Genomic DNA, 24,548 nt, shown 5'->3' with positions numbered 1-24,548 from the left:
AGGATTTGTCCAAACCTAGCCACAGTCCATCAAGAACCCTTGCATCCTTTGCCATTAACCCAAGCATAGAATATCTGGGACCAAAAAGTGATGAATGGGTAGCAGACTGTACAAGTCCTCTTTGAACTCACTGTATCATCCACTGCATTCCACAAAAGGAGGGAGGTCTTGCCTCAGTGCTGAAATTGGAGTTGCTTTTAATAGGACCAAACCCCTGCAAGTTAGGAAGGTCAGTGTATAAACAATTCCCAATGCTAGTATCAAATCAATAAGTATTGTGCTAAGACTTGATCTGTGGTGGGCTGTTGTAGAAAGCTAGCACCTACAAACAGACCAGTAATTCCAGAAAGCCTTGTCCTTGTCCTTGTTCATATGGCTTCATATGTAGATCAGGTCAAGGTAGACTGGTTCCCTCCTGAGGTTCCAAGAGCTTGTCTGACATTTTCCTAGAGAGCCCCTCTGCTACACGGAAGTTCATGTCCTCAAAATAAGGCTCAGTTCTTTACAATCTCTCAATGAACCCTGACCTAGGGTGACTCTCAGAAATGTTAGATCAAGATATAAAGCATCTATCCCCCTTTGTCCTCTACAGAACATTTTCCCCCACAGTTTCTGATACTTGAACTACGTATTATTTTACTTCTGAAATGCTAATGAGAAAATTAATTAAGCAGCACTTACTAGTTCCTCGTGGTCTTTGCTTTTGCTTCTGTTATAGGAATACGGAAACACTATCTTCTGGGAGTATGAATGCATGCTGACGTAAGCTTTAATGTGGTTGATATTTCTTCTCAAGAAATCAGCCACTGCCTTCACTTCTGGTTCCGACTCAGGGTAGAGTCCACAGTAGGTTTCCGAGCATGAGAAACTCGAGGCACCTTCCCCTGTAGTGAAATTGATGGAGTGGAATCATAAGTAGATATTGCAACCTATTGTAATTTGTGATCTCCCTGACCATGTATTCTCCTAATATATAGGGTGTAACATTTTTAGATAAACGGATTCACTCGAGCTCTGTAAAGAACATATTTCTAATGTCCCCTAAATGTTGTTTATGTTTATTTTGAATTCAAATATTTACATGCCCTCATAGCAAGCCATCCAACAGTTGCTGCCTGAGGGCAGCCATCTTGCAGCCTCAAGAAAGTGGCTAAGAGAGTCTCAGCAATGCCCGGTCTGCCTCCAAACTTGTGGTTACAAGAAAAAAATAAACCCCATTTTCTTTCATCATTGTAAGTTTGTTTTTTCTGATATGTGTAGCTTAAAAATCACTAATTAATACAGCCCATAAAAGTCTCATTTGAGAACTCAGAATATGTAAGTCTGCCTTCAGGGCTACTTCCAACTTGCTAAAGTGGTTTAGTAAGTAAAATGGAAGGGCGATCTTTGGTGCTAGACTAATATGTGTTCATTCCTTTGAGAAATTATACAAAACATCACTTCGGATGGTAGCCTGACTCCCATCACTTCTCTCCTCTGTACCTAATTCACAGCGGTAGAGCCCCAGGGAGCCACCTCTGACCCAGAAAGATTCTTCCCTCCTGGAAACCGTTTATCAGCCCCAGTTTGGGTCCCTCACTTGTCTTTGGCCATTCGGAATCCCTCCGCTGATAACTTGGAATCAAGACGCAGATTCTAGTTTCAGTCAAGCTACTCTCTTGAAAGCAAAGAAGATAACAACAATAACATCACCAGCTGACATCCAAAGAACACAAGCTATCTGTCAGAAACTCTGCTAAGACTTACAGGCGATATCTCATTTAATCTTTACGGCAAACCTGTGAAGTAAATGCTCTTATTTTAGGAGACTCTAATTGGGCACCATTGGCGGTAACCATTCTTTACAATAAGAGGCTATCATCACTTGATTTCAATCTTGTCTTTGCCATTTAATAGCTATATGGCTTGGGTAATTTTTATTTTTATTTTTATTTATTTTTTTTTGCAGTACGCGGGCCTCTCACTGTTGTGGCCTCTCCCGTTGTGGAGCACAGGCTCCGGACACGCAGGCTCAGCAGCCATGGCTCACGGGCCCAGCCGCTCCGCAGCATGTGGGATCTTCCCGGACCGGGGCACGAACCCGTGTCCCCTGCATCGGCAGGCAGACTCTCAACCACTGCGCCACCAGGGAAGACCTGGGTAATTTTTTTTAACCTATAAGTCAAAAGTTGATGTACTCTAAGTTAGTTCTTTATAGGAATGAATAACGGTAATGGAAGATGAGGCCTTAAATTGGACACTACTTTTAGACTTCCATGATAAGGACTGTTTGGAATCCCCATTCTATGTAACATCAACAGAACTTTTGTGGCCCAGCAGGAAATCTGAATACACATATGCTCTCTGGCTTCCCAAAGCAACCAAGCAAGACAAATTCTTTTTACTCAATGGGTATTTTACATTAAAAAAAACACTTGTGGGGCCTCCCTGGTGGCGCAGTGGTTGAGAGTCTGCCTGCCGATGCAGGGGACACGGGTTCGTGCCCCGATCCCGGAGGATCCCACATGCCGCGGAGCGGCTGGGCCCGCGAGCCATGGCCGCGGAGCCTGTGTGTCCGGAGCCTGTGCTCCGCAACGGGAGAGGCCACAGCAGTGAGAGGCCCGCGTACAGCAAAAAAAAAAAAAAAAAAAAAAAAAAACACTTGTGGCACAAGATGGGCATCTGACACGGTCAACTCTTAACATGTTGGAAATTTTCGTTTCAAATATACTTCTCTTTTATTTTTTAAAATGCCAGTAAGGCACTGCTAATTATTAAGACTCAACAGTAATTTTACAAAGTTCTAGTCTTCTATTTTGGCATTTAAGCTGTTTATCACTCACTTGCATTTCAATCAATATTCTAGAGTGGTTGAGAAAGAGTAGAATTACTGGGCATGCCCTAGGAGGCAAGTCAATCTTGATTTTTTTAAACCTATCTATACCTCAATTTCCTTATCTACTAAATGGATAAATTATAAAATGCTTTTCCCAGTGCTGGCATATACTGAGTGTTTAGTAACTTGTTTATCAGCTTTATCATCATCATTATCGTCACATGGATTGGGACACAGAGAAGGCCAGTGTGCATTGCAGAGATGAGGTGGGGAGAGAAGGGAGCCATTGAGCCCCTTAGAGTGCTCCAGGCCCAGTTCTAGTCTGTTTCTGAGGTCAGCCTGCATCCCAGTCCTTGGGTTCCATGCGCTACTCCATGATCCTTATTATCCTTACAGAGCCTGCCTTTCTTACTTTATACATAAAGCCTGCCTTTCTTACTTAAGCTTGCTCTATTGTCTTCCTTTTATTGCAACAGAAACAGCCTTAATGTTTGTCAAACATTCCCCCCGCCCCCAAGAAAATGTGCTGAACACCCAAGGCCTTTCCAAGTATTTGTGTCAATTTTTAATCAATAATGTTATTGGACAAAACATTTTTGATAGTTTAGTTACGTTTGAATACTTTTAATTTATTTAACCCCATATGTACAGAGTTTATCATTTCAAATGTAATCAATAAAAAATTATTCATGAGATATTTTGTGTTGCTTTTTCATACTAAGTCTTTGAAGTCTGATGTGTATTTTATACTCATTGCACACCTCAGTTCAGACAAGCCACACTTCAAGTGCTCAATGGCCACATGTGGCTAGTGGTTACCATACTGGACAGTGTAGCCTCAGATTCTCATTTTGTGACTGTGATTCTAGAGATTTCAAACTTTTGGTTGAAAGAGCCATGTGGAGTCAGGAGACTTGTGTTTGAGATTCTGTTTTGCCATTAAATAGGCATTTAATCTGGGCAAGCTATTTCATCTCTTTCAGCCTAAGTTCTTTATCCATACCAAGAGGTGCTTGGTCTTCCAGTTCCCTTCACACTCAACCATTCTTTGATCTATAGGCAATGAGATCAAAAAAGTATCTAGGGATTCCCTGGTGGCACAGTGGTTGAGAGTCCACCTGCCAATGCAGGGGACACGGGTTCGTGCCCCAGTCCGGGAAGATCCCACATGCTGCGGAGCGGCTGGGCCCGTGAGCCATGGCCGCTGAGCCTGCGCGTCCGGAGCCTGTGCTCTGCAACGGGAGAGGCCACAACAGTGAGAGGCCCCTGTACCGCAAAAAAAAAAAAAAAAAAGGATCTAGAGTAGGCACACTCATAGAGACAAAAAGTAGATTAGAAACTACCAGAGGCTCCTACAGGTGGTGAATAAGGAGATATTGCTCAACGGTTACAGAGTTTCTGTCTGAGATGATGAAAAGTTTTGGGAATGGATGGTAGGTAGTGATGGTTGCACAAGATCATGAATGTACTTAATGCCATTGAACTGTACTTAAAATGGTTAAAGTGGCAATTTTATGTTATATATGTTTTATGACAATTTTTTAAAAAATTGAAAGACCACATGGTCTCTAGAAAAAGAAATAAAAGATTTTTCCATCCCATGCCAGTTGCAAAAACTGTGTAGTTTAACTTAATATTTCAGAAAATGCATGGAGCTGTTTTAGGAAGTTTGAGATCAGAGGTCCTCATAAATACCCCCTGTTATGGACTGAATTCTACACCCCCACACCAATGCATATGTTGAAGCCCTAACCCACAATGTGCTATATTTGGAGATAGGGCCTTTAAGGAGGTAATAAAGGTTTAATGAAGTCATAAAGGTAAGGCCATGATCCACTATGGCTCTTGTCCTTATAAGAAGAGAGAGACACCAGGGATGCTTGCACACAGAGAAAAGGCCATGTGAGGACACAGCAAGAATGCGGCCATCTGCAAGCCAAGGAGAGAGGCCTCAGGAGAAACCCACCCTGCTGATAACCTTGATCTTGGACTTACAGCCTCCAGAACTGCAGGAAATAAATGTCTCTTGTTTGAGCCTTCCAGTCTGTGATACTGTCTTATGGCAGCCCTAGCAGACTAAGATACCCCTACACCTATTCCCATCTCCAGCACACACACACACACACACACACACACACACACACACACACACACACAATTTTAATAAAGAGGAAAGGTAAAATGAACATAAAATGAATAAGTAGGCTTGATATATCACTTCCTATTAATAAGTGAGGTGTTCCTTTAGATCCTTTACAAAGTATCTTAAAGGCACATTCTAGGTGTAGGGACAAGGAAAAGATTAGATGTAATTCCTTTTTCTCACTGTCTTACTCACATATTCCTGAAGAGATGCTGGGGCACTTGGCAGAAAAAGAGTTCCTCACTGTTATTTTTTTGTTTTATGTGAAACTCTTTCTTATCCATATGCTTGCTGCTTCTGTTTCTGCTTTTAACTCTTGTGATATGTAATCATACAAAACCAGGCCTGATCGGGACCTGAGATATTTCTTAATGGCAATAACAGAATATATCTTGAGTACTTGGCTATTCAAATTAGGTAATGCGGGCTTCCCTGGTGGTGCAGTGGTTGAGAGTCCGCCTGCTGATGCAGGGGACACGGGTTCGTGCCCCGGTCCAGGAGGATCCCGCATGCCGCAGAGCAGCTGGGCCTGTGAGCCATGGCCGCTGGGCCTGCGTGTCCGGAGCCTGTGCTCCGCAAGCGGAGAGGCCGTGGCAGTGAGAGGCCCGCGTACCGCAAAAACAAAACAAAACAAATTAGGTAATGCTAGTTTTACCAGGAAAAACATTAAGTAAAATAGAGCAGCAAAAGAGCTTGCGGATGAAAGAAGTTCCAAAAAGGAACTTATAACTGAAGAGTGATTGTCAGACTTAGAAGAATTTCAACAAACTTGGAGTTAGTCAGCCTGGCTTTATATCCCAGCTCTGCCGCTTCCTAGCTCTGTGCTCCTGGGCAAGGGACTTAACCTTTTAAAGTCTGGGTTTCTTCATCCATGATGTGTAGATAATGAAACTCAGGGGATGGAATATATAAACTGCTCAGCACTTAGCAACTGTCAGCTCTATTTATTCAGAGGTCTTTTATATTAGCTGCTGTTTCTCTGGCTCCCTGCCCAATTATCACTGCTGTGGCAGTCTTTACACCTCAGTGGGCACTTCTTTTTTTAACATCTTTATTGGAGTATAATTGCTTTACAATGGTGTGTTAGTTTCTGCTTTATAACAAAGTGAATCAGTTATACATATACATATGTTCCCATATCTCTTCCCTCTTGCGTCTCCCTCCCTCCCACCCTCCCTATCCCACCCCTCTAGGTGGTCATAAACCACCGAGCTGATCTCCCTGTGCTATGCGGCTGCTTCCCACTAGCTATCTATTTTACGTTTGGTAGTGTATATATGTCCATGCCACTCTCTCACTTTGTCACAGCTTACCCTTCCCCTCCCCATATCCTCAAGTCCATTCTCTAGTAGGTCTGTGTCTTTATTCCTGTCTTACCCCTAAGTTCTTCATGACCTTTTTTTTCTTAGATTCCATATATAAGTGTTAGCATACTGTATTTGTTTTTCTCTTTCTGAGTTACTTCACTCTGTATGACAGACTCTAGGTCCATCCACCTCATGACAAATAACTCAATTTCGTTTCCTTTTATGGCTGAGTAATATTCCATTGTATATATGTGCCACATCTTCTTTATCCATTCATCCAATGATGGACACTTAGGTTGCTTCCATGTCCTGGCTATTGTACATAGTGCTGCAATGAACATTTTGGTACATGTCTCTTTTTGAATTATGGTTTTCTCAGGGTATATGCCCAGTAGTGGGATTGCTGGGTCGTATGGTAGTTCTATTTTTAGTTTTTTAAGGAACCTCCATACTGTTCTCCATAGTGGCTGTATCAATTTACATTCCCACCAGCAGTGCAAGAGTGTTCCCTTTTCTCCACACCCTCTCCAGCATTTATTGTTTGTAGATTTTTTGATGATGGCCATTCTGACCGGTGTGAGATGGTATCTCATTGTAGTCTTGATTTGCATTTCTCTAATGATTAATGATCTCCAAAGGAGATATACAGATTGCCAACAAACACATGAAAGAATGCTCAGTGGGCACTTTTACTGAACAATCTTAACAACGGCTCTTACGAAGAAACCACTAAGTGATTCCCTTGAGCCTGAGGCAGGATCAACTGTTCTCTCCTCTGTTTACTAACTGTATCTGTAGCTCTCTTAAAACAACTAATTTCATGCACGTGTTCATTTGAATAGCTTTCAGAGACCCCTCAGTGTGTCAGGTACTGCACTAGGTAATGGCTAGTGGTCCCTGCCCTCATGGGGTTTCTGACTTAGAGGAAGGAGGAAATGAAGAAAAAAGGTAAGTACTCTACCGAAAAGTTTTCATATGTACTCTGGGATAATGATGAAATGTTTCAAAATCATGAATTTTCACTTCTTTTTTTAAAAGGAAATACAGGGGCTTCCCTGGTGGCACAGTGGTTAAGAATCTGCCTGCCAATGCAGGGGACACGGGTTCGAGCCCTGGTCCCGGAAGATCCCACATGCCGCGGAGCAGCTAAGCCCGTGTGCCACAACTACTGAGCCTGCACTCTACAGCCTGCGAGCCACAACTACTGAGCCTGCGTGCCCCAACTACTGAAGCCCGCGTGCCTAGAGCCCGTGCTCTGCAACAAGAGAGGCCACTTCAATGAGAAGCCCGCGCACCGCAATGAAGAGTAGCCCCTGCTCGCCGCAACTAGAGAAAGCCTATGTACAGCAACGGAGACCCAGTGCAGCCAAAAATAAACAAATAAAAATAAATAAATTTATTTTAAAAAAAGGAAATACAGAAGATCATGTACCTAGGACTGTGTAGAGTAAAGGAATGGGAGGAAGAGGATGTTTCTGTGGTTTCAATAGCTGTGCTCCCTTGTCGTCACACGCTCCCACCTCCAAAAATATGGGTGATTCCAGCTCATCGTTAAGTTTGGTGTGGCTCTGTAGTTGTTTCTTAAATGTAGTAACTATGAAACATAGTGAGTGAACTATACCTACCTCCCTGAGAGCAGACAATATCCCCAAATGCCTAAATCAGTGTTCACTGAGTGTCTTAACTCATTGGAATCAAGGAACAAGGAGCTCCCACAGTGCTGGACACAAGTTTCTCTTTACGATACTCATGAAAGAAAGAACTTAAGAAAGTGAATAGTGAATACGAAACAAAATGTTCTGGGAATTCCAGGATGGTCCATTGGTTAGGACTCCACGCTTCCACTGCAGGGGGCATGGGTTCAATCCCTGGTTGGGGAACTAAGGTCCCACAAGCCAAAGGGGAAAAAAACCCACAAAGTGTTTTGCAGCACTATAGAAATCAATATTTTCCAAAGCCATTGCAAATAAGAGGTACCCACCCAACCCTAGCCTTTGATATCCTCATAATGAATGTTATTTGTCTATGAAAGTAGGAAATTTAGTGGTCACTTCCTTATGATTTCAGAGAAATAGAATTTTAGAATTTTGAAGCTAGAAGGGACCTTAAAGAACTAATCCAACTTCCTTCTTTTAAAGGTATGGATATGGCAGGGAGGAACAGGGTAAGGGTGATTTGCTGATCTGAGTCAAACTTCATAGCACTACATTTAACCAAAACGTTTCTTATTTAAATTATCTTCTGATTCAGACAGGCCTCCCCTCTAATCAGTTTGAATTAATGGGCTTTTAGGAATACCACCTTTTAAATGAAGAGACATTTGCTAGAAATAAAGCAAACAACCTACCACACCAGTGTTTGGAGGCAAAGTTCCTGTTCAGGTCCGTTCCGATGCAAGAATTGTTTTCATGAAAAGAACGGTTCTTTCTCCACATTCGATTCTAAATAAGCAAAACACAGGTAACCAGGGGAGCCATGTTTGCAGTTCAGGAAAGACACGACTTTTAAAGCCTAAGTGGACAGTGTTGTGTTTCTCTCCATCAACCCCATCTCTTTATCCTGTCACTGTCTTCACAGTGCTTCTTGCATAGCCCCTGTTCTATCCAGGTCTCAGCTGGGTTCTCTCAAACTTGAATCAACTGAAATGGTGATATTTCATGAGCTTTGACCTATACAAGAAAAAATCCATTTGGTTTTGCTAGGCTGCTTACTGGCCTTCTTATTTGGCCTCGTTTCCTTTAATTTTATGCATTGTCATTTTAAGTTCCTTCCGCGAAAAGTAAAATAACTTGGTGTTTCAACTCAAATTAAAACTATGAGTCATGAGTTTTTTTTTAATTGAAATGTATTTGACATATAACATTGCACAAATTTAAGGTGTTCAACATGTTGATTTGATACATTTACATATTGTAATATGATTCCCATTTTTGGGATAGCACCTCTATCATGTCACATAAATTATCATCTCTTTTTTGTGGTGGGAATAATTAAGATCAAGTCTTTTAGCAAGCTTGATGATTATATAATACAAAATTGTTGAGTCATGAGTTTCAGTGCTCTCTTTAGATTGAATTCAACATTCACTTAAAACCTATAGGAGGCAGAGGTGTGCAGATACCTCTAGCCTGATGGCTCCTTTGATTATACTGATTCAACTCTGGTTTTTAAATGTAAAAGAAATACTCCATTGGGTTCTTGGGGTAATCTGGGAATTTGATCATGTAAACAGTTGCACAGACTTTGTTTAAGTTCTGGGTTGGGATGACATAGCACACTTTTCCCTATTCCACCAACACTTTTGCCAAGCCTCCCAGTCTGCTTCCAACCCCAGACCTGTGATTCTGGTACCAACAGTTGTTCTGAGGAAATCAAGTTCTCACACTTCAGGGACTAATTGGCAGAGTTAAGATACAAAGGACAGTTGGGGAGTAAGAATATCTAAAAGGTGGCTGAATTCCACTGTGATTCCAGTGAAGGCATAAATTTATTGTAATAGCAACCTACAAATGTGACCATTTATTGAACACCAGTTTTGTGTTAGGTACATACTAGGTATTTCTCATTTACTTAGTTCAGGGTTTGCTCACTCCTACGGACAAACTTTTGCTCACAGTATTCCTCTTCCCTGAGATGACTTTTTCATCAATCTCCTTCACTATTCCTATCTCTTCTGCTTAAATTACCCTCTACACAAAATAATTCCTGTATAATTCCTTATGTATCTAATCACTGCAATTATGCTCATTCCCCTTAGTGTTTGTATGTGCTATTCAAGTAGGTTTTTCATATATGTTCAACTATGTTTTTATGTGCCCCGCATTAAATTAGAAAGGACTGTACTTCATATCACTTGAGTAATTTTACATGAATCATGATGTTGATGGATTAGAAATAGTAACGGTTTCCAGTATAGATGAGACGGACCATGATATTCATACTTATGTTCATGATTGGGTTAAAGGGTACTAGGATTAAATTTGCATATTGGTTAGAATGCAATTCTGCTACAATGCACGTTTGGTTAGAATGCTGTTCTAATACTTGCAATTCATAATTTTACGATCAAAATACCATTCAATCGATTCCTAGTAAGCATGAATGGATGTAGGCACTGCGCATCAGGGTAGCTAACATCACAAAAAGAGATACAGCCAGACATTGTGCACCTCCTGTTGGGAGAACACACTATCACAATGAAGTAGTCTTGCCAAAAACGTCAAACCTGAATCTTATAAAGCTTCTAGAATCCAAATATCAAGTTTTAGAAAATACAGAGGACAAAGGAACATGGCAAAGCAATTAGCAAATCCAGACAACAGGAAGCTCTTTTCTTCAATGAAAAAATTGCAAGGAAATAGAGAAAAAGAGAGATGGAGAGAGAATCTACAGATTAAAATAAAAATAAAAGCTATAAACCAATCACAATATATTATCCTTATTTGGATCCTGAACCAAAGAAATAAACTTTTTAAAAAGTTATGATACAATTGGAAATTTAAACACTGCTTGGAAATCTTATGCTAGTAAATAATTATTGTTCATTTTTAGGTATAATTGTACCGTTATTTATTTTAAGACCTCTTTTAGAGAGGCATACTGAAATATTTATTGATGAAATGATATGGTATCTGAGATTTGCTTCAAAATAATATGGGTAAGATAGAAGGGAGTTGGGGATATAGATGAAAAAGATTGGCTATGAGTTGATTGGCTGTGTGATGGGTACACAGGAGTTTACCATACAATTATTCCCACTCATATGTTTCAACTTTTCCATAATGAATTAAAAAAAATTTTTTATAATAAAACCATTATGCCAGGGTCCAGGATTCTATAACTAATTCAGCCTATGTATCCTGTACCCGTTTTGTTTTCTTTACCTTCACCTACCTTTTTCCATGTGTAGTCATAACCATCCACGTTAACCACCGGCATAACATAGAAATCCATGTGCCTCAGAAGACTGGTAGGCAGATTTTCTTTCCCATAGAAACGAGTTACCTATAAATTAAACCAAGTATATTTGATGATATATCTTTTATGTCCTTCTAAACTTAGTCTGTGTCTTCTTCTTTAACTGAGATATAATTGGCATATAATCCTTGAACAACACAGGTTTGAACTGTGTGGGTCCACTTGTATGCAGATTTTTTTCAGATTTTTATAGTACTACATGATCTGCAGCTCATTGAATCCACAGATGCAGAACTGTGGATATGGAGGGCTGACTGTAAAGTTATACATGGATTTTCAAGTGTAGGGAGGGTTGGCACCCCTCACCCCTGCATTGTTCAAGGGTCAACTGTATTAATTTAAGGTGTATAATATAATGATTCAAATTTGTGTATATAGTGAAGTGATCACCACAATAAGTCTAGTTAATATCCGTCTAGTTAACATCCACTAAACTTAGTCTATTTTTTTATTAAAAAATTTTTTGAGATGTTGAGATTTGCAGATTCAACTTTCAAGAAGATTATTAATTCCTTGAAAAGTCTGAACTTAGGGTACTATGTTGCCAAGTGGTGGGAAATGCCCTGGACATGGGACAATTGGTCTTTCTATTTATGGAGGCAGAAAATTCAACCATCTATTTTCTAAAACTTCCTTCAAGGAACAAAAAGAATTCTTTATTAAAGCCCAAAGACCACTACAAAGATTTAAGGAAACAAACACCTATATTTCCACTCTTTTCACAATAATCCATCTCAATCAAAGCTTAGACTAACCTTGTCTTATTCCCACACATGTCTAGATAATATTTTCTGCATTGTCCTTATAAGTTGTGAGCTAAATTTTTGCTAGAATCGAGTTTGTTTCCCAAGCATCAGATCATTTGGCTTTAAAGCCAGTGTTAGCTTTTCCTAGGTACTGGCTATGAGTTTCGTAACAGATATCATCTGACACTGCTCTTCTGTGCTTTAGACTCATACCCAGCTTAGGGTCACATATTTTAACATGATTCAAGGACATCCACATTCCAACGACTGAGAAGTTCACTCCAAAATGACTAAATATAGATGTAGCAGAAGCACAAAGACAAATTTCAGCCAGTTAGATCATTTCATCCAGGACTAAGCTTTGGTATAAATTCTTCATTTGTGGCAACATTGTTACATTTTAATTTGTGGATTAGTTCACAATTAGTTGTTGATTTAAACTTTACTCAAAAGACTTTGTTAAGTATTTTTTCATTGTTGATAAAAAGAAAATGTCTTTTTAAAAAATTGAAGTATAGTTGCTGTACAATTTTATATAAGTTACAGGTGTACAATACAGTGGTTCACAAAAAAAAAAGAAAAAAGGAAACCATCGACAAAACTAGGAGACAAACTACTGAATGTGAGAAAATATTTGCAAATGATATGACCAATAAGGGGTTAATACCCAAGAAAAATGTCTTTTAAATCTCACCTTTGCTATAGCTAAAACTTTACCATCTTTTCTTTAAATATTTAAAATATTATATCCATATTTTCCTAGAACAACCACAATAGTCAAATTTAAATTATTTGCCATAGATAACCACTTATTAAATATGGGAGAAAGGAAAGCAAAAGTACAAGTTACTTTTTAATCTACTATAGGTCAGAAACAAAAACTTAATGAAAAGGAAGTAATTTTATAGAATGAAAGAGGCAATCTTTTAAATAGTTGAGCGACTAGTTAAATACATTTTTATGCTACAAATTTGTAAATTTATGTTAGTCATTTTTCAGTAATAATGTGGCATTCATTATCAGAAAAAAAAAGATTAGGAGATCTTATTTTCTTTCAAATAATAAAGCATTTATCATTTTTATTTCTACAATGTTTGCTGAAATTTTAATAGATGTGCTATGGTTGTTTTTTTTGTGTGTCCTTTTCACTCTCTGTATTTCTTTCCTACTTTAGCAATGGTTGGATGAGAGTCTTTCAGGAAAAAGTTAGTCTCTGAGAGATGATCAATGTTAGTCTGAGAATTTCTTGTCTCAGAAGCAGGGCTCCAAACAGAATGAGTGAGTGCGGGCTGAAATATAGCCTATACTCTGTGTGTCAAGCCCTACTTTCATGTGTGGTTGCAGCTGAAATCCCAGAAGAAGGGGTGTCTAGCTTTTAACAGCTTTATTGAGATATAATTCACATGCCAGAAAAGTCACCACTTTAAGTGCACAATTCAGTGGATTTTATATCACAGAGTTATGCAACCATCACCACTATCTGATTGTAGAATATTTTTATCACCCCGCCCACCAACACCAAAACCCCAAAACCCCTTAGCCATTAGGAATTACCCCCCTTCTCCTTTCTCCTCTTCCCCCAGCCTGGCAACCACGAATCAACTTTCTGTCTCTGTGGATCTGCCCATTCTGGACATTTCATGTAAGTGGAATAATAAAATATATGGCCTTTTGTGTCTGGCTTCTATCACTTAGCATAACGTTTTCAAGATTCATCCATGTGGTAGCATGAATCAATACTTCATTCCTTTTCATTGCTGAATGGTATTCCATCGTAAGGATATACCACTTTTTATTTATCCACTCATAAGTTGATGGACGTTTGGATTGTTTCCACTTTTTGACTTATGAATAATGTTGCTTTGAACATTTGTAAACATACGTGTTCAAGTCTCTTGGCTATACACCTAGGAGTGGAATTGCAGGGTCAAATGGTAACTCTATGCTTAAACTTTTGAGGAACTGCCAAACTGTTTTCTAAAGTGTCTGCACCATTTTATGATCCCAACAGCAATGGATGAGAGTTCCAATTTTTCCACACTCTTACCAATATTTGCTATTATCTATCTTTTAAAAATTTTAGCCATCCTGGTGGGTATGAAGTGGTAACTCATTGTGGTTTTGATTCATATTTCCCTAATGACTAATGATGTTGAGCATATTTTCATAATGCTTATTGGCTATTTGTATATCTTCTTTGGAGAATTGTCCTTTCAGATATTTTGCCCATTCAAAATTGTCTTTTATTTGTCTTCTTACTGTTTATTTGTAAAAGTTATTTATATATTTTGGATATGAGTCCCTGATCATATATATGATTTGCAAAAATTTTCTCCCATTCTGTGAGTTGTCTTCTAACTTTCTTGATAGTGTCCCTGGAAAAGCACAAAGGTTTTTAATTTTGGTAAAGTCCCATTTATCTCTTTTTCTCTTTGGTTGCTTGTGCTTTTGGTGTCATATCTAATAATTCATTGCCTAATCCAAAGTCCCAAAGATTTACTACTTCTATGTTTTCTTCTAAGAATTTTACAATTTAATTTTTTAAATTTAGGTGTCTGACCCATTTTTGCATTAATATTTGCATATAGTATGAGGTAGGAGTCTGAATTCATTCTTTTGCATGTGGATAGCTAGCTGTTTGCTTCTGCACAAAGGCACCATCTGGACTGGTGGTGAGCCTGTTTAGGTCCACAATTAAAGAAGATGAGGGTCCAGAGCAAGTGGGAATTGGTGACAATCTGAGGAGCAACAGCAGGATGAAACCATGATCTCAGGGGAGAGGCTTAGAAAAAGGAAGGATAGAGGGAAAATGCGATAAGGGGACTTCTTAATGCCTGCAAGAGGAGAAGTGGACCCCGACGGAAGACCAACCTGAACGGATTAGCCAGGTAATGTTGCAGAATCCTCACGAACTGAGGTATCTTCCTGATTGGCTAAGGGAAAGACTGGGTTGAACTTGGTAACTGGGCAAACCTGTGTTTCCTTCAGGCATGTGGGGACTAACGGTAGGGTTACATACACAGACATAGAAAACAAACTTACAGTTACCAAAGGGGAAATGAGGGGAGGGATAAATTAGGAGTTTGGGATTGACATATATACACTACTATATATAAAATAGATAGCCAGCAGGAACCTACTGTAGAGCACAGGGAACTATACTCAATATTTTCTGATAATCTATGAGGGAATAGAATTTGAAAAAGAACATTTATATATATATATGAATCTATTTGCTGTACACCTGAAACTAACATAACATTGTAAATCAACTATACTTCAATAAAAAGGCAGGGGTGGGGATAGGGTTACATAGATACAGAGAAATCAAGGAAATGTTCTTAATTAACTTTGTAAGACGTTACTTATAAAAATATTTTCAGATGTGACATTTATCCAGTTATTTATATTTCAATAGTAGGCCATCTAAATATCTAATCATGTCACTGAAATAACTTCTAGAACTCTATAAGCCTCATAATTCTGACAGTATATCAACTGTTTAAAGACATGATTTTTTTAAAATAACATTTTCAACCAAGCTGATCATGTTCATGGATCTAATTCTTTACTATTAATTTTTGATCTGTGTATCATGGGACTCTCCAAGCATGTGTTATCTGATGAGTTTTCACAGTATTCTATAAATATATTTACAGTCATGGTTTTATATCTAGTGAATGAATCACTGTTCATGAGGCTGGTCGCTACAGAAATTATGCCTGACACACAAAGACAATACATAAATATTTGGTGAAGGAATGACTCACCAGTAAGATAAGTAACATAATTAAAATCACTGTCTTACTTTTTAAAACAAAAACAAAAACAAAAAGCAAGAAGAAAGATGAGGATGGAGGGTGCCAGAGGAGAGCACAAGAGCAAGGGAGCACTTAGAGGGCAGGAGATAAAGGCTCGACTAATTCCTATCAGCTGGACCTGTGACAGATGATTACTCAGCTCTCTTTGCCTGGGGGATGCTGAAGCTTTGTCTTTCTTACAATCCTGGACAACAACAACAAGGCCTGCCAAGAAATTAACCAATAACCATTTGACGGAGAATAAATTAGTACATAAAGGCATATAAGATACTATGAATGGGAGATTTTGAAATAAACTGTTATTCTCATGACAATTAGAAATACAGCAAAGAGCTATAAGTCCCAGTTTTCTCCAATCTCTAAGTATGGATGGATACTTTAGACCTTCCCCAATGGCAAGAAAGTAGCCCAGTAGTAGGCACTGCTTAAGTCCTCTCTGGACCCCAGAGTTGTATTTCAGCCTGAACCTGCAGCATTAATTTACATTTCAAATACAAGAAATGGATGTTGAGTGCTGATTATGTGGACCAAAAAATACACAGTTACGGGAACCAAAAAAAAATGACTTTAGAGATAATCATTGCCCTTAAAAAAGCTAAGAAAAGTGTTAAGTTGGGAAGGAGAGAACAACAATTCAATGTTGTAACAATTCAATGTTATAAGAACCAAAAAAATGACTTTAGAGATAATCATTGCCCTTAAAAAGCTAAGAAAAGTGTTAAGTTGGGAAGGAGAGAACAACAATTCAATGTTGTAACAATTCAATGTTATAAGAACCAAAAAAAATGACTTTAGAGATAATCATTGCCCTTAAAAAGCTAAGAAAAGTGTTAAGTTGGAAAGGAGAGAACAACAATTCAACATTATAATAGTAAAATTGGGATGTGCAGGGTGGCTCAGAAGAAGGCTGGTTAATTCTGTGGGGTGTTTGGGGTTGGAATTCCTAAAGGGCAGATCAAGGTAGCAAGAAATTCAGGATATGGGTGAAGGGTGGTTTTTGATGGGATTCATACTAGTTAGGGAAGGAAGAGATCCCTGGAAAGGAGCTGATGAATTAAAAGGAAGCAGATATATCCAAGGACTGGAAATTTACTAAAGGGGGAAAAAAAAGCATACGTAGCAAGTGTAAGGAATGAGAGGAAATTAAGAAGTCAGTGTCTTCAGAGGCTCCCCCTGGCCTTCCTGGTCACTGTCCATGGTCATATTCTGGATCTAAGGATCAGAGAGAGAATTCTTTCTGAGCTCCAGATAATGGCCATGGGAGAAATTTACTAAAACAGAGTTAACGTTAGGTTTAGTCATGTAAAAGAGTTCAAGGAGCTGAGAAGATAATTTGTTAGATGAATCTCACATATGAACTTTTTTTTTTTAGGTCAAGGTGAGTTTATTGTCCAAATAGCACAACCTAATTGCATCCAAAACCATTTTCAAATCCATCTTTAAGTTAGTCAGAAAAGCAGGTTATTATTTTTTTCAAGCACTTAACGCTGAACAGATAGGACCTATGAAAAGGCAGCTTGACTCGACCATGTCACCCTCATGGCCAATACAACATTTTTTTCCCATACTTCCTAAAAACCTTCCGTGTATACTGATCAGCTACTTTAGCACTTGCTCGCATGCCGACCAAATAAACACCCACATCTCTTACAGAGTACATGGTGAGAGAATAAAATTGACTGGATATGGCATCACACTCATTTTAAAGCAAAAACCATATATATATAATAATAATAAAAGAGAGTCCAAGATGAGAAACTGTAACACACACAGAGAGAGAGAGAGAGAGATCTGAGGTACATAGTAATGAACACAATGGAAAAAATCCAATGGCCCGGTGATCTGCCAGGGATTTCAGAGTAGGCCAGAAATTAAAAAAAAACAAAAACAAAAAAACAAAAAAACAAAAACACGAGAACTTTTTTTTTTTTTAAAGGATAAGCACCTGTCAAAATACACTGGCTACTGTAATGGCTACAGTCAGTAAGGCACTTTTTTCCCCCAAAGTAGGCTGCAGGCAAAGGGATAAATGTGGCAGCTCCAGCATGCGTGGGTATGTTTGCTGATGTGGCTTCTGGAAACCTAAGCCAAGAATCCGGTCTGACAGCCCAGCCAAGTCTAAAAGCAGAGACACGGATACAGAACGGTGGTTCTGGCTGAAGTGAACGTCCTGGGTCGTTCAGAACCCAGAATCATGTAAAGCCAAGTGGGATGAGGAAGCCATACACGTACATCCTCTTGAATCTCCCGGCCCTATTGTGTACAAACGGGTGACAGGAACTGCCCCGAGCCCCCTGTGCTCCGTAGCCACGGAGCGCCGGCTGGCTGAAGACGCTCTCAGCACTAATTACCGTCTCAGCACTAGTTTCCCTTTTAAAGCTATTCTCAGGGTCGGACTGTCTCAAAGATAAACAAAGAGGAATCCTTCTGGCTTAGAAGCCAACTGGCTTAGTCAGATTTCCTCCCCATTCTTACCTACCATTTCCACTCCACCAATATTCTCTTCTTGAGCTCGAAAATCATTATTTACATGAGCTAAGGTGCGAGTCTATTTCTTCTCCCAGCCCTGCCCCCTGTGGCCCGTGGAGGGAAAATTCCTCTGCCCTCTTTGAGAAAGTCATCCAAGGCTGCTACCGTCCTAACCCGGCAGTCCCGGGGCTCCCAGGGCAGCGTGGACATGGCCTTGGGGCCGGGCGGCAGCCCCTTCGGAAGGGAAGCCCCCGATGGCCGCAGCCGGGGTGGCGTCCCCTCGGAGCCACGGGTGCCCGCCTCGGATGCTGAAGGAGGCCGAAGGGGAACCGGTCTGGGGGACGCAGGGAGCTGCTCGGTGGGGTGGGGCAGTTCCGGAGGACAGCGTCCTCGGACACAAGCCCCTTCTCTCAGCCTGGGGTGGGGATGGGGGGGCATTCGGCTGAGGCATCGGTCCCCCGCCCCCGCCTGCAGGCTTCTCGGCTGTTAGGGACCCGCATCCCATACGGACTTTTCATTCATTCACAACTGTGGCAAGAGTTGGAGGAGAAAAAAGAACCTCATCGGCAATTTATCATATTGGTGGAATAACAAACTGAATCTTACAAAGATTCAGCACGTGGGTGGAGGGAGAGGGTAACATGGAACCGGAGGGAAGAGATGTCAGGGTAGGAGGGACAGCCGCTAGGGACAACTATACCGATATGCACTACAGTCCCTACAACCGGAGTTTCTTTCCAGCCCTTTTCAGGTTCGGTGACAGAATGAAAAAGAAATATTCTTCCCCTCTCGCTTTGCATGTGTCTCTCTCCACTAAGTGCTGCTCCCTTCATTATCTAAAAATGAACAAAACTATCCAGGTTGGGGAAGGTTCCAGATCATCAAAGGGCTGTGTTTAGGGTCTGGCAGTTGGGAACTTTTCAGTAGGCTCGGGGATTCTGCAGTTCCATTAGTGGGAAGAGAAGATGGTAAGGCAAGTAAAGGTAGGTAGAGATTTATTTGTCCAGATAGATACAGAGACATTTGTGTGGATACAGAGACAACAAAAACCATTATCAGAAGGACACATACTTCAGGTTATTCTTCCGGTGGCGATAGCTCTTTGTATGAATCAGTGTAGAGGACATATATGCCCATTTTATGGGATATGAAGCATAATTTTTACGGTTTTCATTTATTATAGAGGTTTACAGTCATTATACTTTTTACTTTTATGGTGTACTCTTTGTCTCATATATGGATTTTTTGATGCCGAGGCCTTCTTCGGGGACAAAATTCCCTATTATGATATATGGGATAATACGATCTGCTCTGTAATGTTGCTTTATGTTCAATTTCTAAGGGCAGAATATGGCAAAAGCTATCTGCATAATTCAAATCAAAAGAAAAAAATTCATTGGGTCTCAATTCCGATAATTGCTTCAGTTCTTTCTTTTACTTAGGAAACATACCATGATGGTATACTATTTCTTAATTATGTTCCAGTGTTTAGCACCAGCCAGAAATGTAGAAAGGATAAGACAGACAATCTTTAGGGTAATTTAAATGCTTAAAGTCTTGGTTCTCAAACTTAATATGCATAAAAGTCACCTGAGACGATAGTGAAGATTGTAGATACCCAAGTCTCACCTCCAGACATTTTAAGTCACGAATTCTAGGATGTGACTTGGGAAAATGCATCTAATAAACAGGCCAGTTGATTCTGATGCCAGTGGTCTTAGGCCACATATTGGGAAACCCTGGCTTAAGAGAATGTGAATACTTACAGAGCCTATGAACCACAAGCAGAAAGCAGGAGAGATCCACTCTCTGGCATGGATTCCACAGTCAATCCACATGGCAATTTTGGGCCTTTGTTCTTTTCTAGAAACCTGCACAGAGAAAATCAAAAAACAGTAATAACAGGCTTCAGGATAATAACTTCCATATATATAGTGCTTCTACTTAATCCTTTTAGCAAATTTATGAAATATGCATTATTCGCTGCATTCCTTTGAGAATTCTCAAGGGAAATTAAAAGCTGGTGTGATTAAAGGATAGTAGCTAAGGTCACATAGCTGGTGAGGGTTGGGACTGAGGTCTGAAGCCAGGACTCGATTTAAAACTCTTTTTTCTTTAACTTTTATTGTTTTTAATGTTTAAAATTTTTTATTGAAGTATAGTTGATTTAGTCTTGTGTAAAGCTCTTTTTATTCCCTCACAATCCCCTTGCGATACCAGTGCTGCATGAGGTGGGTGTAGAAGTAGACAGCAGGGAACTAGTGTTCCCTTCACACTCTAGTTAGAATTAAGCGGTTATGTGTTGGGTGCACAGTTTTCTGTGGGAGGGGTGGGACAGAGAAAGGCTTGGGAGAGGAAAGCCAGTGGTCCAAGATAAACTTGGGTTCCCTCACCATTTTCCCCGGGTGCACACTCTTAATGTGTAGATTATTTCCCTATTTCACACAAAAAGAAGCACACATCTAGCTTCACACCAATTTATTACCAACAGGTCTGGGGACAGAGGCGTCATTCTGATTTCCCATCTGGGGGACTAGTGGAGCTTCCAGCTTTCTGGAATAAGAACTCCCAACCTTTCCTCCATGATAGGCTTTGATGTCTTTAGAAGAATTCTCAAAAACACCTCCAAACAAAATGAATCATAATTCATTTGCTTTTAAACATTAGTTAGACACACATTTTAGAGTATGGAGGGAAGGGAGAAGAGTGTTGCAAAATCAAACAACTATGTGGGGTTGGAATTCCAAAACAAGAAAAAGAGAGAGTTCGATTTTTAAACTCCCATCTATGCCACTCAGGGAGGTTCTTCTTAACTAACCTGGAGCTAGTGATATCCAATAAGAAGGCAAGTGAGAAAGTCAAATGGCTTTGGCCACGAAGGGTCAAATTGTACAAAGAGGAGAACTACCCAGCTGATTTAATCTACTCAGTGTAAAAGAAATCCTGAGTTGTCTGCACTAGTTGCCTTACTAGACCTTCTGTTTTACTGTGCTGAGCAAATTCTCTTGGTGCCGGTCCTTACACTGGGAAGACGGAGGAATCCCAGAGACTCACATGATGTGCACATCCTTGGTTGAGTACGATTGGGAGTAATGCATGCAGAAAGCATGGTTTTCCAACATGTACATTAGGTCCCAGAAACACAAGTTCCAAAGAGTACACACAACACGGCTGAAAGTAAATGTCAATGGGTGGGTAGGCCATGATTACATGGATCCAGTCTGGTTGACCAACTCGGCTGCCAAGAGGACCCAATTTTCCTACGTCTGCCTTGAGTTTGCACTGCAAGTTCTTGTCAGAACAGATGAAAACCCAGAAATCCTGAGTCAAAATCTTATCTTTGGATGATCGAAGAGGTCCACCTATCACAATTTAGATAATGTTGGGAAACTATGTATAAATTAAATGTTCCTAAATCAGATGTATTTTTCCAGAGCTTCTTTTTAATTTATTTTATTTATTTATTTTTTTCCTTCGGGGGAAAGAGTGGTTAAAAAAACAGAACTGCAGACTTAGAAATTAACAGGCAGGAATTAGTTTGGTTTCATGGCTCCCAATGTTCTTCCTGTGGCCACATTCATTGACTTTACTAAGGCCAATTTATTCAACTGAAAATAAAGAACCAGACAGGTGGTGACTGAAGCAAAAGCTATCATATCACCCCTGCTGCCCAAAATCCCAGCATTGCCCTAATTCCTATCCTTTCCTAAGTTTCGCCGTTCAACTCTTTCTTTGGTTCTAAAAACTGTATCAATGTCAATATTTGTTCAATCACAGATTCCCCTACTCTTTTTTTTTTTTTTTGCCTAAGTCAGTTAGTCAGAGGTGGTGTTGTTAATAAAACAGGATTTGAAATTTAATCTAGACCACTCCCCTCATTTTATGAAGGTAGGCATTAAAGCCCAGGAAGGTGAAATGGCTTATCTATGTCACAGAGTTGATACTCTTAGACCAACACTACATTAGTAAAGGAAAAAAATTTAAAGGTGATAACCAATCCCTAAATAGCTGGATATTAAAGTTGAGGAACACTTATAATACACATATTTCCAGAACTCAAAAAACAAAAAAAATCCAAGTAATAACAAGCACTGCTGGAGAATTTAACACATCCCCCAAAGTTGAAAGGTCAACGACTCTTCCCACAACATACCTTTAAAACATAAAGTGGGTACTTCTCATATGAGGATCCAATGTGGATTTTTTCAACCATATCAGGATACCACTCAGTCATAACTTCTATCCAAGAATAGATCTATCAGAGCAGAAACCAGCAGTCACAGAGCAAGTTCAAAGCATTTTCCTGACAAAGGAAACAGACCACTTCTTCGAGGAAGGGCAATCCCTCGAAAACACTTGTATGTGGAGAGAATGAGGGACTCAAACACTTGGGGTAGGGTGTTTCTTCTGCTGTTTAGAAAAATCAGTAAAACTAAAGTTTTGAAAAATATCAAGGTTTAGGGAAAAAGTACTAAGAAACTTACGACCAAGTAGGAAAAGATCACCTTCAAAGCGGCACTCCTTAAGTTATTTTTAAAGGCTCGTCACATTGAATCCCTACCTCTGTGTATGAAATCCTCTTTACCATTCAAGAGTTCATTTCTATACGAAATTTTTTTTAAATATCCACTTTTCAAGAGTAACCTAAGGAAGTCCTGGGCACTGTCTTTGAACAGGATAAATCGCGGTGCCATTATTTCTTACTGAAGACCTGTGGTCTCACAACAAAATCTGTGAAATGATGAGAAGCAACGTGGAAAACAATCTGGAGAAAAAAAATTTCTCTTCTACCCAGGGAAGGAGTTTGATTCTGGACCTCTCTCCTGGGTGGAAGTGTAGTGGTCTGTGATTCTGTCAAGATTATAATAGAAAGAAAAAACAAAAATTTCTGGGTCTGACTTTAGGCTAGTGCCCACCTGAAAGCAGGCATTGCATGATGGAGCCTGGCCATGTTTTAATGTAGACCAACTTCTCAGGGGCCAGTTTTAAACTTTTACACCTTCTGCAGTGGGAATGACCAACCCATGGCCTTATCTCTGGGAACTTTTCTAGAGGTAATTTCAAATAGCCATCCTAGCTGACGGGAACGGGAGCACCATTTACCCTTGGATCCTCTTAGAGGAACATAACTAGGGCGAGTGGTGTGTGGGAGCGGTTGTCTTGTGCCGAGAGTTCAGATGCTCCTGGAAGGCCTCTACCTGCTGCCAAGTACCAGTGTTGTCAATGTCTGAGGTGCCGGACATTTAACCAGCAGGGCTTTCCTCACTGGGCCTCTGTTTCCTGCGTTAGTCCTCTAGGGCATGCATACACCTGAGAGAACTACTGTATCAAACTATTTTGTGTTACAGCATTGACGGTTCAGTAGATTTCCTCCAACAGGGAGGCTGTGTTATATAAAGGCAGCTTTACGGAAAACTCTATTCATTTCACAATCTGCAGTAATCATGGTCACATCCTTTGAATAACTCTCTTCTTTTGCCATTTGTTTTACGTGATGTTTTTCAGTCATTTGTTTTTCTCCCCTGCAGGGGATTACTTAAAATTTCCTAGTGAGAGTCAATGACAAAAGAAACCCCTCTTGCCCCTCAAGTGAACGTGTGGTGAGGACCGAAGGAGAGATCAATGTTGAAGGGGAAGAAAGGACTTGGCAGATTTCCGGGGAGCAAGATTGCCATGGTTCCTACAAACTTCTTAGAAAGGATTGGGCGTGGGAGTGAGGAGAGGTCCAAACTGTTTTCTGGAATGTCACTGTAATGAAATGAATTGTGTTCCCCCTCAAATTCGTATGTTGAAGCCTTAACCTCCAGTACCTTAGAATGTGACTGCATTTGGAGATAGGGCCTTTAAAGAGGTAATTAAGTTGAAATGAGGCTGTTGGTATGGACCCTAATCCAACCTGACTGGTGTTCTTATAAGAAGTGGAGATTAGCACGGACAGAGAGATGCCAGGGATGTGCACACACAGAGAAATGGCCATGTGAGGACACAGCAAGAAGGTAGCCATCTGCAGGTCAAGGAGAGAGGCCTCAGAAGAAACCAGCCCTGCTGACACCTTGACCTTGGACTTCCAGCCTCCAGAACTGTGAGAGAGTAAATTTCTGTTGTTTAAGCCACCCAGTATATGTCACTTTGTTATGACCGACTAATACAGTGTATGGCAAACTAATACTTTTTTCCTCCCATGTCTTTCCAACTCTTTCTTGGGGTGAGGGTAAGAAAAAAATAAGCCCTTTGAACAAAGTATTTAAAATATACCAGAAAAAAAATTTT

The 24,548-nt window shown here is 40.0% G+C and overlaps 1 protein-coding gene across 1 annotated transcript in view; it reads right to left on the bottom strand.

Moving 5' to 3' along the window:
• Positions 1-24,548, bottom strand: part of CPB2 (carboxypeptidase B2) — a 49,612-nt gene that overhangs the window by 6,646 nt on the left and 18,418 nt on the right. Inside the window, exons 5-9 of the mRNA XM_060079912.1 lie at positions 22,432-22,533; positions 20,045-20,149; positions 11,159-11,269; positions 8,613-8,706; positions 682-884 (exon numbers count right to left, since the gene is read on the bottom strand). Of these exons, the coding sequence (XP_059935895.1) occupies positions 682-884; positions 8,613-8,706; positions 11,159-11,269; positions 20,045-20,149; positions 22,432-22,533 (615 nt within the window). The remainder of the gene's footprint in view (positions 1-681; positions 885-8,612; positions 8,707-11,158; positions 11,270-20,044; positions 20,150-22,431; positions 22,534-24,548) is intronic.

The sequence above is a fragment of the Mesoplodon densirostris genome, chromosome 17 (assembly GCF_025265405.1).
Source record: "Mesoplodon densirostris isolate mMesDen1 chromosome 17, mMesDen1 primary haplotype, whole genome shotgun sequence".
Lineage (NCBI taxonomy): Eukaryota > Metazoa > Chordata > Mammalia > Artiodactyla > Ziphiidae > Mesoplodon > Mesoplodon densirostris.
Note: the sequence above shows the minus strand (reverse complement) of the source record. Positions and strands in the feature narration are given on the sequence as shown.